This window comes from Cherax quadricarinatus, chromosome 57 (genome assembly GCF_038502225.1).
Source record: "Cherax quadricarinatus isolate ZL_2023a chromosome 57, ASM3850222v1, whole genome shotgun sequence".
NCBI classification, from domain to species: Eukaryota; Metazoa; Arthropoda; class Malacostraca; order Decapoda; family Parastacidae; genus Cherax; species Cherax quadricarinatus.
The window spans coordinates 6,766,579-6,781,150 of NC_091348.1; the positions used below are offsets into that span (position 1 = coordinate 6,766,579).

The window sequence follows — 14,572 nt, forward strand, 5'->3', positions numbered from 1 at the left end:
AGAATATCAGACACCGCTGTCATGTTCCATTAAAAATACAAGGATACAAAAGAACTGTTCTTGTGTCGTCTGTTTTATAACAAATCATTATATAAACAAAAAATAATTAGATCAAACAATATTTAACAATATTCAAGAACATTGTTAATACATTCAACATATACGAACATGTGTATAAAGAATACAACTTAAGATGAATGCAGACTCGTCGACCAACACAAGAAAAAGACAAAATATTAACATGCCTATCACATCTTTCCTTCCTGATGATTTATTAGACAACAGAGAGAGTAGTTCAGCGGACAGATAAAGTGAGCGCTTGGAGTGCGCTGGAGGGAAGGATACTGTGAAGAGAAGTCAGGAAAGGGTTACCTCTGGCATACCGCGGCAGAAAATTATGCCGTGGTAGATGGAGCAGGGAAGGCAGAGTTGGCCAGTGATTGGCAAGGTAAGGGAAGGATACGGAAGAGGAAGGCAGGGGCTCAGCTCTCATCCACCGTGCCAGCCATACTCTCAGAGCGAAAGGCCTCCACTTGAGCCTGACTATCGCCCCTCATCAGTCGACGCAGGTCAGGCTGAAGAATACAAAACAATCAAAATAAACAATTATTACAGAAATAACTAAAAATATTAATTTATAAAATACACAAAAATATTTATACTCTTTTTTTGTTTTTTTACCCCATGGTGAAAAAAGTATAAAAGAAAAATGCTAATTGAAATATTCTCTATAAAGAAAATTGGAAAGTCTTGTCTTAGTGAAACATTGTATCTTACTATGTATTGTAACAAGATACATGTGTAACACTTGAGTATTGGTCCACCGACCATATATATGTGTGTGTGTGTGTACTCATTTGTGGTTGCAGGGGTCGAGTCATAGCTCCTGGCCCCGCCTCTTTGCTGATTGTTACTAGGTCCTCTCTCCCCCTGCCCCATGAGCTTTATCATACCTCGCCTTAAAACTATGTATGGTTCCCGCCTCCACTACGTCACTTTCTAGGCTGTTCCACTGCCTGACTACTCTGACTGAAGAAATACTTCCTAACATCCCTTTGATTTATCTGAGTCTTCAACTTCCAATTGTGACCTCTTGTGTCTGTGTCCCATCTCTGGAACATCCCGTCTTTATCCACCTTGTCTATTCCGCGCAGTATTTTATATGTCGTTATCATGTCTCCCCTGACCCTCCTGTCCTCCAGTGTCGTCAGGCCGATTTCCCTCAACCTTTCTTCGTAGGACAATCCCCTTAGCTCTGGGACTAGTCTTCTTGCAAACCTTTGCACTTTCTCTAATTTTTTGACGTGCTTGACTAGGTGTGGATTCCAAACTGGTGCTGCATACTCCAGTATGGGCCTGACGTAAATGGTATACAGAGTCTTGAACGAATCCTTACTGAGGTATCGGAACGCTATCCGTAGGTTTGCCAGGCGCCCGTATGCTGCAGCAGTTATCTGATTGATGTGCGCCTCAGGAGATATGCTCGGTGTTATACTCACCCCCAGATCTTTTTCCTTGAGTGAGGTTTGCAGTCTTTGGCCATCTAAACTATATTGTGTCTGCGGTCTTCTTTGCCCTTCCCCAATCTTCATGACTTTGCATTTGGCAGGGTTAAACTCAAGGAGCCAGTTGCTGGACCAGGCTTGTAGCCTGTCCAGATCCCTTTGTAGTTCTGCCTGATCTTCAATCGAATGAATTCTTCTCATCAACTTCACGTTATCTGAAAACGGACACTGCGGAGTCTATTATTTCCGTCATGTCGTTCACTAATACCAGAAACAGCACTGGTCCTAAGACTGACCCGTGTGTGCGTGTGCGCGTGTGCGCGCGCGCGCATGCGTGTGTTCAATAACACACTGCGGCTAGCCAGGGAATTGAACCCGTGTTGTTTTAGCCCGCCTCGTGGGAAGAAAGTCAAAATTCACGACGCTGTAGCCACTGAACCAAACAATCCTCCTAGGTAGGACTGTTTGGTAAGAGCGTTGATCCCATGGCTAGCCGCAGTGTATTACTGCATAAATACCACTTGTTCATGGTTGCATTTAAACATATCTTTTTATGTATGCATAGTGTATATACGAATGCATGTTATTTATCTCTGATTATAAAGACTAAGAAAGTAAAGTTTTCTGATTTTTCCAACACTTTTCACAGAAGTAAATAAGAGGTAGAGAGGCGATCTCATAGGGTATGATGTTGAAGGGAAGGAAGGGAGCATGAAGAGAATGAAAGGGAGGGATCTATGTACTGGTACTTGAAGGGAAGGAAAAGGTGTGACCTCTATTGCGAACATGAAAGAAAGGGAAGAGTGACGTGCACAAAGGTAAGGGCGGTACATACCTTGGGGTGCATAAGTATGAAGGGCAGTTCAGCTGTCACTTCACCGCCAATGGCCCCGAGGTAGAGCTTCACCTTCACAGTGTACGAGATCACCATCCCGAACATATCCCGAGACTCAGGGTTGGCCAACCTGTGGAAGGCAGTCACAGTGGTTAGTGGATGTGTAGAGGGCGTTGACGGCTTCAGGTGGACCTCAGGACAAGTGGGCGTCGTGGACGTCAGCGAGGACAGGTGAGGTAGCTGACATAAGGAGGAAAATGATTCGCAAGAATTATTAATTTATTTATGTCTTTGCAAATAGTACATTGAGACTGTATATACAATAATGGGTCGCAATGCAAAGAGAGAGCCTCTATTATGCTTAGGCATTATGGGTCGACTTAACATTATTGGCTTACAGACTACTTAACACTAAGAATTATGTCATAACTGTTCAGTATAATATTAATTATATCATAGTTGTACAGTGGATTATCAGTATTATGTTATACGAGGGATGAAGTTAGGCAGAATGATAAACATGACGTAACATCAGGAGACCCATTATGTACCTCTGTAATCTTTTGACTACCGCCCACTGGATGGGTATGGGGTGCATAATAAACATATTAAACTTAAACATCAGGAGAATGGCAAGAATGACTCAGGATATCAACGACAAGCAAATAATAAGCGCCAAAAAAAAAATCATGTGACATCAGTGAATGACGAACGTAAGATATCGTATTTTCCGGCATATAAGGCGCCCCTTTTTTCCCACAAAAATCATTGAAAAATCACCCTGCGCCTTATATGGTCAAGATCAAGGTTAGGTTTTGCGTAAAGTAAGGGGGTAATTAGCCGTTGTATGTGATTACCGATTTACCTTTATGATACTTCTATCGTGCGCCTTATATGCCGGAAAAATGCGGTAACTGTTAATAAAATGACAATGTATTCGTGTCAAGATAATGACAAGAACTGCATCATTGCAAACAGAATAACACCAAGGAGTGTTGCTACATTAACCCACAGTAACACGAAGTACAGGAGCGATCAAAACACCGTTTAATTATTAATCTCAAAATTGGAGGTTGTGACTTGTTCAAGCCACGGCATTGTGACTAGCATAAATAATATAATAATTATTATAATCTTTCAGGATGATATAATGTTTGTACAGAGATGGGTGACATTCAGTTGTGCATGCAGAAAACCCATAGTTATAAAGAACACTTCAGGCAGACTTAAGCCTAACTTAATGCTACAGTGGCAATAACTAATTAATTGTGGAAAAAGACACTTATGTACAGTTCAGGACATTTATTAAAGGAAACGTTTCGCCACGAGTGGCTTCTTCAGTCCTAATACCGAAGAAGGACTGAAGAAGCCACTCGTGGCGATACGTTTCCTTTAATAAATGTCCTGAACTGTACATAAGTGTCTTTTTCCACATCTTGTCGGTATCACCATACCATTTCCTCAACTAATTAATTGCCTATATATAAGGATATTAAGCGTAAAACTTGCAGAATTATACTGGATGAAGAATTCTGAAGGGCAGGCACTAGCACCAAGTCTGCACGAACTAGAGAATGAAGATGAAATATTGAGTAGTAAGAGGAGTAAATTGTGAAGGATAAGAAATGTTGCTCACAGGGTGGAAGAGGCGAGGTTGGTGTGAATGTTCCTGAGGTGACCATCAAGCGCTATACCCCGGCGGTCCATGTTACTACTGAGTGTCGGTGAGAGTGTCAGCTGCTTCTGGAGGCCGGACCCTGGGTTGATTGGACATCCATCTCTGTTAGAGTAGCACATATTAATTATTACATGTAAATCTGTATACGTTATTACAAACTACTGCTCACAAAGTTATTGTCTGATCTTACATAAATAACCTGCACATAGAGAGTAGCTTACAACGACGTTTCAGTCCGACTTGGATAATTTTCAAATTCACACAATGTGACTTTGTAAATGGTCCAAGTCGGACCGAAACGTCGTCGTAAGTTCCTCTCTCCTATGTGCGGGTTGTGTATTGTTCCAGTCACGATATTGTGCCATTTTGTTTTTTATTGTCTTTATTGTTCTTTAGTGAAGGTAACAGCTTTCCCCTTATAAAAAGAGAAATGTTGGAAGCAAATAACTTTTTTATAGCAACCCCGTCAACCTCCGTTCCACCACTAATTTTCATTTTCCCCCTTCCCCCTCTCTTTTTCCCCAGGCAGTCATCTTTCATGGTAGGATAAATACCTTTTTCCATGTGTGTGTGATAGACCTCTCAGAGTACGGTAATTCACGAGTAGCAGCAATTTCAGCTGCTCGTATTCGTTGGGGCAGTTAGCATCTATGACTTTTATAGCTAGGTTGAAAGTAGGCTATCTTAAAAGCCAGGTATTGTCAATATCTAGGTTGAATATGTGGGTCAGAGGGCTACCTTCAGCAACAGCCTGGCAAGCACTAGACAAGCCTAGCCCAAGGTCGGGTTCTAGGAACAGAAAAAAACTCTGAACTCATCAAAGATATGAAGGTATAGCTTTTCTCTTCCTTTGGTAGTTTTGTTGCCTTCCAAGTATGTTGTACTTCCATATTTTATTAAGACAACAAGATTCCTCCAGCAGCTTCGTTTTAACTCTAAAGAATATCCTCTAAAAAAATACATTTTCCTGTTTTAAGTTTGCTATATAAAGAGTGCATTCTATTGATATTTTATAAACGTCTAGTTTATTTGACTTTAGTTTTTTATTGAGCATCGTTAACCTAGCTTATACAATTCTTCATTTATGTTTAGCCAGTCATTCCGTATAGCATCCCGATTGGGCAGTATTTGCTTCATATTTATGTAACTCGTGATATTCTTTAAAAGACACGAATTAACTTCTGTATTGCTTAAACTGAATCAAATTCCTCGTTAATAAGGATTCGTTATTTAAGCGATGATCAAGTATCTGAAGCGCAGATGGTACAGCTATCAGTTGATACATTTTCCAGTCATCTTTTCTTCTAGTTGCAAGACAGATGTCCACCTTCACGCAGTACACATGTTCTGTCTTCCTTGTTTCCGTGTTATACAGGTGGGTGATGCTCTGTTGGGTCAGTTCAGGTATTGTTTAAGATGTTATGAATGCTAGGTTTGTATCTTTTTGTTTTGGGGAACCCGGGTGATTGCCTTAATAGTTAGATACACGTCTTCGAAAATGAACTACTTTATAAGAAAATAATATAGTTGCTTTATCACTCACTGGGTCTCGACGCTGGCGACGGTGGTGCGGTACTGACCCCCGGAGAAGAGACAGATGTCGACGGACTGCTGGACAGCGGCCTTGATCTTCTTCACTGTCTTGTTGCTGTTGTTCTTAATGATGCAGTCGACGGTGATGTTCTCGTAGTGGTAGTAGAGCTGCTTGTCGAGAGTTACCTCCAGTTCCAGCTCTCCAGGGCTCAGCATGAAGTCCTTCTTGACGACGGTGCGCGGCTGGCGACCCACCTTGCTAGGAGCAAACTGGATGCGACGGATGTTCATTACTATTGTGGATCTGATGGCACACGGAAGAAGGAGAGTATAAACTAGAAAAATGGATTGATTCTTAGGATTTACCTTAAAACACACAATAAGGTAACAAGAAAAATTCCCTTGCCCCTCGCCACCCAAACAAAAAATATGAAATGCTGTCAGCTGTGTAATGTTTACCTACTTCATCACTTCAACACTAATCCCAAATAAAACTGTCACGTTTCTCCCTCTTATTTCATCTTTAGTTTACTATTTAATTGTGATTTGTTAGTTACGTTAATGCGATTTTTGCTTGGCTGAAGTTAAAGCATGTGAATTACTTAGTCGTAGTAGAAAGAATAAACGGTTTAATGGGACTTCTGGTTTAGTATATTACTCACGAGCAATGTGCAGCAGCGAGGTGCAGCTCACTGTACGACCAGAAGCTTCACGAGCAATGTGAAGCAGCGAGGTGCAGCTCACTGTACGACCAGAAGCTTCACGAGCAATGTGAAGCAGCGAGGTGCAGCTCACTGTACGACCAGAAGCTTCACGAGCAATGTGAAGCAGCGAGGTGCAGCTCACTGTACGACCAGAAGCTTCACGAGCAATGTGAAGCAGCGAGGTGCAGCTCACTGTACGACCAGAAGCTTCACGAGCAATGTGAAGCAGCGAGGTGCAGTTCGCTGAGCGACCAGAAGCTTCACGAGCAATGTGAAGCAGCGAGGTGCAGCTCACTGTACGACCAGAAGCTTCACGAGCAATGTGCAGCAGCGAGGTGCAGCTCACTGTACGACCAGAAGCTTCACGAGCAATGTGCAGCAGCGAGGTGCAGCTCACTGTACGACCAGAAGCTTCACGAGCAATGTGCAGCAGCGAGGTGCAGCTCACTGTACGACCAGAAGCTTCACGAGCAATGTGCAGCAGCGAGGTGCAGCTCACGGTACGACCAGAAGCTTCACTGAGCAATGTGCAGCAGCGAGTTGCAGCTCACTGTACGACCAGAAGCTTCACGAGCAATGTGCAGCAGCGAGGTGCAGCTCGCTGAGCGACCAGAAGCTGACTTGGTCTGATTATAAACTTGGTTCATTATTTATCATTCTTGATTCATAATACATTCCAGAATTCATCGAAATGTAATTTATAAGTATAATAAAATATTCGTTTACCAAAGAATAACATAAATAGTATAAAAGTACATTTACCAAGACTGAACACACACTAGGCTGAGAGACTGACTACCTCAAACTCCTCACCTTTCAACATTCTTTGCTGTATTAGACTGAGGAAGCCACTGTCTCGCGAAATGTTTCCAGAATAAAGATATGCAGATGTTGCACAAGTCTCATTTATCATTTCTGGAGAGGTTTGCATGCCTTGTCACTCACCTCTTGTGGCTGTGTTCGTCTTCCTTCTCTCCGACGAAGACTTTTATGTAATACTCGACACCACAAGGGCGACCCTCGTCATCCCGCCCTGGCTGAATGGTGACTGAAGGCGGGGCGTTGGTTGGCATATGGAAGGAAAAGGGATAGGCGTTCCCTCCCAGCTTCTTAATGAGCCGTTCCTGGAGCTTGGTGATCTGAGCATCATCTTTGGGTGGGTAGATTTGCTGGGAAGCGAGGTAGAGATCTTTTTGAAAGCTGAGGCCCATCACTTCATCTTCTTCTCGGCCGTACCTGAAGCTACACACAAGCTGGCCAAATACCTTGCGACCTTGAAGATATTCCGTGTCCAACACCAGCACGCCGTCTGCAGGAGAAAGTTAAGTGCTTACTACTTGAATGTATTTAGTTAGTGTGAGTAATCAGTCAATTTCGTAGTCTGCCAGGTTACCGGGGGCTCTCACTAAACATAAATATTAAAAAAAAGATGCATCTTCCACCAAGAAGGTTGCTTCCAAGTATAATCGCCTTAGCCCTCATAAACATTTCCTGGCTGCAGTGAAGATTTGAAAAAGGTGTTTTTTGGAGTGCGGCTTTTCTGATGAAGTTTACGCATTTAACGTCAAGGGTTACTGTTGTCTGCCATAATGGACGTAGCCGAACTGACAACTACGTACACATGTATGTGAGATTTCGCTCATCTTTCCAAGCTTCTACGATGGTTATTGCTTGTGCTGTTGGGTGTAGTAATCAGCAAGATGACAAGTCAATTCTAGCATTCTACAAGTTCCTCAAAGATTATGACAGACGAAAATAAATGATTTCTGCCGTCAAGCGGAAAGAGTTGGCACCAACAAGACTTGCAACAGATAGGATGGGAAAATTCTCTGAGGGACGACAGAAGCGTATGTCAGACCATGTCACACTGAAATAATTTCATAGATGTAATGGAAAAGTCATTATTTAACAAAGACTACAATCCAATACCATTTTGCTATGTCACCTGGCCTAGTGAAATGTAATGAGCGTGGTGAGGATTAACGGCTGCCACAAATTGGTATCATCTGAAAACTCATCTGATCAGGAAAAAATTAATATCGTTAGCTGTGATCACCACCAGCAACTCGTTATTTCAAAGCATTATATAAAAATAACCATTAAATGAGGCCAGTTATTTCGTTGAAATTACTTTCGTCTTCAAACCAGGTTTGGCACTGATGCAACAAGGAGTGATTTGTTAACACGCCTCTTTCTTGAATCATCAGATTTACACACCCACTTGTGAGTAACTAAATCTATATTGTGGTCACCATCACATACCTGCTATGCACAACGCTGTTCTAACATCACTTTTAGTAATAATGGTAGAATTACCAATAAAATGTTAGGTAAAAGGACACAGATGCAACTAATGTGTCATTTTATTGTGGCAACGTTTTTCGCTCCGAAATTTTGCCACAAAATGCATCCATATTCTTTTACTTAACATCCCTTCTGTATTCATACACTTGCTTATTCATACTTTTTTCAGTTTCTCCTACATACATTGTTTCCAAATGTTGCTTTCAGCGAGGACAAAAATACACATCTTTGTCATCGTTGTTATTGATGTAGTTTTAACAAGTGTTGTATTATTTCTTTCAGATGTTTTTTATTAGGCAGCACTAAGCATAAATAAAGTCTGAAGATATTAAATTTTAAACTTTAAAGAAAAAATTGACGGCAGAATTGACTTGCGAAATGAACCACTGAGGGTAATGTAAAACCCCCCCAAAATATTATGTATCTATGTGAACTTGGAGAGAACACATGAAAATCTCTCAGAAATATGGACAATATTGCAGATAACTTGCAGGTCACGTCGTAAAAACTAGAATATATACATGAGTGAGTTGTCCTTTTCTGTTTACTTTTTCAAATAATTTTCTGATGAAATTTGGTTAAGATATGAAGATTACACTTCCGTAATGTGGACATGACGGCAACATTTTATTTTCTTGGATAAATTAAAAGATTTGCGTCTGCAAGAGACGGCTAACTCCTAGTTACCTATTTACTGCTAGGTGAACACGAACAGCAAGTGTTGGGACACTTTGCTAAACGTTTCACAAAAGCATAAAAAGCCACTTGATCACCAATTACACATTACTGAATGGCCATCAAGACTCACCAACGGGGTCGACGGCAGAGACGTGGTCAACAAAGTCCCTGCGGCCCAGGTAGATGGTTAACTTGCCGTTGGGAGCCGGTTTCTTGAACACTTTAAACTGTACCACCATCTTGGCTGTTTTGCTGTGGCTCGGAGAGTTTTGACTGTATTTTGCTGGACCTCTGCTGTCTTAGAAGTGAACGAAGTATGTGCAAATCGGAGGTGCCTTGGTAGTAGTCGACTGGGAGCCGAATTCTCTGACGAAAATCAACAGATATATCACTAAAAACTTTTTCTTAATTGAGAGGTAAAAGCTTGCATAATAGAGAAGCAGAGAAGAGAGGTGTGCGTGTTGGCCACAAGTTGAGGCTACTCACCAAACGTTACTCGTCTCTGTGTTGACGAGGAGTGATGACCATGCACTTGCCAGGTCTTATATACTCATGAACACACCCACCCCCCCTCACTTGTCTTTCCCCGTCCACACACCTCCCCTCACTCGCCTTCCACAGCACACCCCTCTGCATCTTACAGCAGAGGGGTGTGCTTTGACTTTTTGGGTCATCCTAGGTAATTTGCACATATGCTGCTAAGTATGATAATCTATGTAACTATATTTATGTGCACCTGTAACTGAATAAACTTAGTACTAACAGCAAATCTGAGACACTTCTCATGTAACAACGCATAGATAAATACATCTGCCTCCCATCCATCTCCCCTTCCTCACTCTCATCCACCCATCCCCTCATACATTCATCCTTCCACCACGCCCAGAAACCTCGCACCAAAACCCCACCTTCTCACCTCCCACAACACATATTCCCCTCATACCATCCTATGCACCTATCACACTTAATATCCATCGAACCACCTACTGTTCCCACCCATCCAGTTACCTTCCGCCACACTCCCAGCACAGTCAGAGAACACAGTACTATCAGTGGATTGTACGTTCATCCCGCCGCTCACTGTTATTTAGTAACATCATTCGCCAACTTTACACAAACCCGCACACAGAACGAAATTTATAAAGTTGCAGTCAGACTTGGACCAGTTAATGGTGATTTAGTCACCATTAACTGGTCCAAGTCGGACTGAAACTTTGTATTTCATTCATTACCTGTGCGGGTTATATTTGGTGTTGTTCCAGTCACAGTATTGTCTTTTTATTCTTCTTTCGCAAACTTACGTGAAATCTGTTGATTCATTCTCACTTTTGGCAGGAAAAACATTATATAAATATATATATAAATATATATATATAAATATATATATAAATATATATATATAAATATATATATATATATAAATATATATATAAATATATATATATATATATATATATTATAACTGTGTGTGTGTGTGTGTGTGTGTGCGCGCGCGCGCGAGGAGCAGGGGACATAAGCGGGAGACAGTTGGATGGCTTCCTAAGATTATCCTGGATCAACCTAGTTTGTAGTGTGCGTGTGCATCACGCGACTCACTGAGGGAGAGTTTCAGAGACACGCAAAAGATCAGATACAGGTACTATACAATATTTTATTTCCTGCAGTAAACAAAATGTAGTTTACATGTAATAAAATATTGTTAAGCACAAAAGCCCAGTATCTCGCGGTGCATTTCAGGCAGACTACCTAAGAACCAGAGACAGGTTATTGAGTGGGTGTGGGACCGTCATCATATTAAAATACAGTCCTCAGTGGGCACTATCAAGTAATAAGGGCTTCGTAATGTCTCTGTTCCATTAATTCCATTCAGGTTGTTCCACCTTGTAAACACAGGTTGCAAAAATATTTACTGACTTCACCTACGTAGCGTCGTACACTTTCAACTGTTCCTCTGTGTACCCGTTTTCCGCCTCTTCAGAAGTTTTTTCTGTTCTCTACCAAGTCCTCTGAGCATTTTTTGCCTATTATCCTCGGCACTTTAACTAGTCTCTTGACATGATTTGCCAAGAGTGTGAGTAGGAGTATGAATGTACGTGTGTACTCGCCTACATATGGTTGCAACGGTCAAGTTTTAGCTCCTGGCCCCGCCTCTCGACCTGCCCTTGCCAGATTCTCTCTTCTAGCCTCGCGGGTTCTATCGTGTCTCTGAAAATTATGTATGGAGTCTGCCTCCATCACTTCTTCGTCGAGGCCACTCCACTTCCCGACCACCCTGAGACTGAAGAAATACTTCCTGACATCCCTGTGACTCACCTGTGTCTTTAACTTCCAGCTTTGCCCTCGAGCCCCTGTTTCCCGCCTCTCAAACAGCCTGTCCTTGTTTTATCAATTCCTCTGAGTATTTTTTATGTAATCATGTCTTCCCTGGTCCTTCTGTCCTCCAGGGTCGTTAGATTCATTTTCTTTTGTCTTCGTAGCTCATACTTCTTAACTCTTGAACTAGTCTCGTTGCATACTTCTGCACTTTCTCCAGTTTCTTAACGTGGTTCCTCCGATGCGAGTTCCATATTGGTGTTGCGTAATCCAAGATGGGACTGCCATATGTTGTATAAAGCATCCGCAATGACTGCTGAGATTCCTGAAGGCCACTCTGATTCGCCAGGGAAGCATTGGCTGTAGAGATTATTCGGTTGATGTGGGCCTCAGGCGATATGCTAGGCATTATGGTTACTCCAAGACCTCTTTCAGTGAGGTATGCAGCATCTGTCTCCAGAGTCTATACTCTGTGTCCGGTCTTCTGGGACCTTTACCCGACCTTCATAACCTTACATTCGATGGGGTTGAATTCAAGCAACCACTTGTTTGTCCAACTCTGCTATTTGTACCCATTTGCAGCCTTTCCTCATCCCCATCTGTCGGTAATCTCTTCATTACTTTTGTATTATCAGCGAACAGAGATGCATCTGACTCGTTCCCACCTGGTATGTATTTCACATAATACCGACCTTTATGGTACCTCACTGGTTGCTCTTCCCACTTCTGTCATCTCCTCCCGGATAATCAGTCTTTGCTTCCAGTGCAACACAGTACAGTTGACGTGCAACACTTGACAGTTAAAATTTCCAAACAGATTCGACTTTATCACGGTCACTTTTCCTCTATAGTTTCCCTAGTACAGGTTAGGTTAGATTCGTTAGGAAACAGGACAAGTGTTTTGACAAGTCTTGTTTATATGATGACTCACAGCTGGAGCTTTTGGTCATCTGACCGAGGCCTTCCACTGGCTTAACCCATCCATCCCTTCAAAAACTACAGTTATAGTTGCATATAGTACGTGCAGTTATGTAATCTCTCTTATATCTTAATCTTCTCATTCCTAAGAATTAATAAAAAGCAGGTTGTGTGCTTTGTGACTCTCCCAACTTTTAAATTTTGTCACTAAAATTAGAAGTTTGTGTTTTGATTAGAATTTTCCGTAGCTTGTATTGTTTTCTTGACCAATATTGTCATTAAAACTTCAATGCTGCGCAACTGACTATACTTTGTTGTTATTGTCGAGTAAAACCTCCTTTAAAAATAACAGAGGGCTGTTCTAGGTAGACTATATCAGTATGGCATAAACGTTAGTAACAGGCCTGGTCATGGACCGGGCCGCGGGGGTGGCCAGGTCAATGTCCAGTCCTCCAGGTATAGAGACCGACAAATTGGTGCCTTAGTTGTAGTTTTTTCATTCATTTGTTAGGGTATAATTTTCTTAAGAATATGCTTATCAAAACTACTTTTAAAATTTCCATTTTGTTTGCTTGCGCTTGTGCGCGTTTAAGGCACAATTTTCTGTGAAATAATACACTCTTGGCGTCAGCAGCGGATTACCTTACATCATTTTAGTGGCGTCTTCACCGGATTACATCGTTTTTGTGACGTCACCGGTGGATTACATCTTTTCTGCGACGTCAGAGAAGCACAAGAAATTCTCGATTATGTCTCATTACTTTAACAGTGTGAATATTTCAGAGATTTTTGATCATTTTTGTTTACTTATTTCGATATACATATAGTGTGTTAGCATTCGTAATTATTAATTTTTAATGAAGTGAGATTGAGACGACCAGAATACAGGATAACTGCCCACGTTAGTTGTCCAAGATAACGTTGGGTTAGGTTGACTTACAGCACAAAAGAGAGGAAGGTAAAACTAATCCATTAGTACGTTAGTGTACTTACCTGTCTGTTCCCCATATCAATACTTCCTTATCTGTACTCCTCTGTCAGTTGTTTCCTATCTGTACTCTCCTGTTAAACAATTTTTCGACGATATTAAAAAATTAATTGCTTTATTTTTTTAGGTAATTGGTTACTTTCAGTTATTGTTATATCTTCTGACTGCAGAGCGTTTTAAAATACTTTATAAACAGGTTCCTATCTTTTCGTACCATAGCCTACCTGTATTTACAGCAGCGTATTGTTTCCGCCCACTACTTTTTTAGATTATAACTGCACTTTAATAATGCTGAAACTACAGAACAAATAGATAATTTCAAGTACACGGTGAGCAGTGTAGTGAGGGATATAACACATTTTCAATTCCTACGTTTTTATGTTGTCATAAGAGTTCAGTCTCATCTAGATGTGGTCAATGGAAATTACCTTCTTTTTACGTTTTATTTTTGTCATTTATTTTAAGGTTTATCTAGTTCATTTATTTTCAGGTATTGTAAGTATTTTCTTTATGAGGTGTGCTGTTAATTACCATTCATGTGTAAAAAATTAGCTGGCTGTATATTAAGATGTCTAACAACCAAGTCAGTTTAAGAAATCGCCAGCAAAAACTACTTGTGCAAATTATTTGGTTGCAGTTGTTAGGTCATTGATATCCATGCACTGGAGAGGTCTCAGTATGATGATGTAGGAGACCATATTTATTTATGAAGCACGCGAGTCAGATCTTATTAGCTATATAGAGGGTATCTGCTGAGGCTTAACTAGAATCTGTTTCAGGCTAGGATAATATAGTACAAGTGACAGGAATGTGTTGTTACACCAGTGGAGATTATTTGGCATAAATGAGGAGAGGCTAGATACTATATCTTAGGCTTCAGGAATAATGAAGGGGTAAGTAATGAAGGGGAAAAATTTAGTACGAGCCAAAATAAGAAGTCGAAGGTAAGAAAAGATATGTAGAGATTTAAGAATATGAATTTAATGTTAGGAGGGCAGTACCTGTATGCAGTGGTGTGGCTTCTGCTGCCACTTCCGTGTGCTCACTGCTGACTCATCCACCGCTGTTCTGCGTCAACGGTTATCCTGTTAGTCTCCTTCACCAGTATATAACACC

At 41.2% G+C, this 14,572-nt stretch overlaps 1 protein-coding gene across 1 annotated transcript; it reads right to left on the reverse strand.

The window, feature by feature from the left end:
• Nucleotides 1-57: 57 nt before the first annotated feature.
• Nucleotides 58-9,855, reverse strand: LOC128693478 (arrestin homolog). Its single transcript, XM_053783181.2, has 7 exons — nucleotides 9,724-9,855; nucleotides 9,368-9,603; nucleotides 7,201-7,564; nucleotides 5,562-5,855; nucleotides 3,977-4,120; nucleotides 2,341-2,470; nucleotides 58-575 (listed from the first exon to the last, which is right to left on the reverse strand). Exons 2-7 carry the CDS (start codon nucleotides 9,474-9,476, stop codon nucleotides 483-485), a joined length of 1,134 nt encoding a protein of 377 aa, XP_053639156.1. The 5' UTR covers nucleotides 9,477-9,603; nucleotides 9,724-9,855; the 3' UTR covers nucleotides 58-482.
• Nucleotides 9,856-14,572: the final 4,717 nt, after the last annotated feature.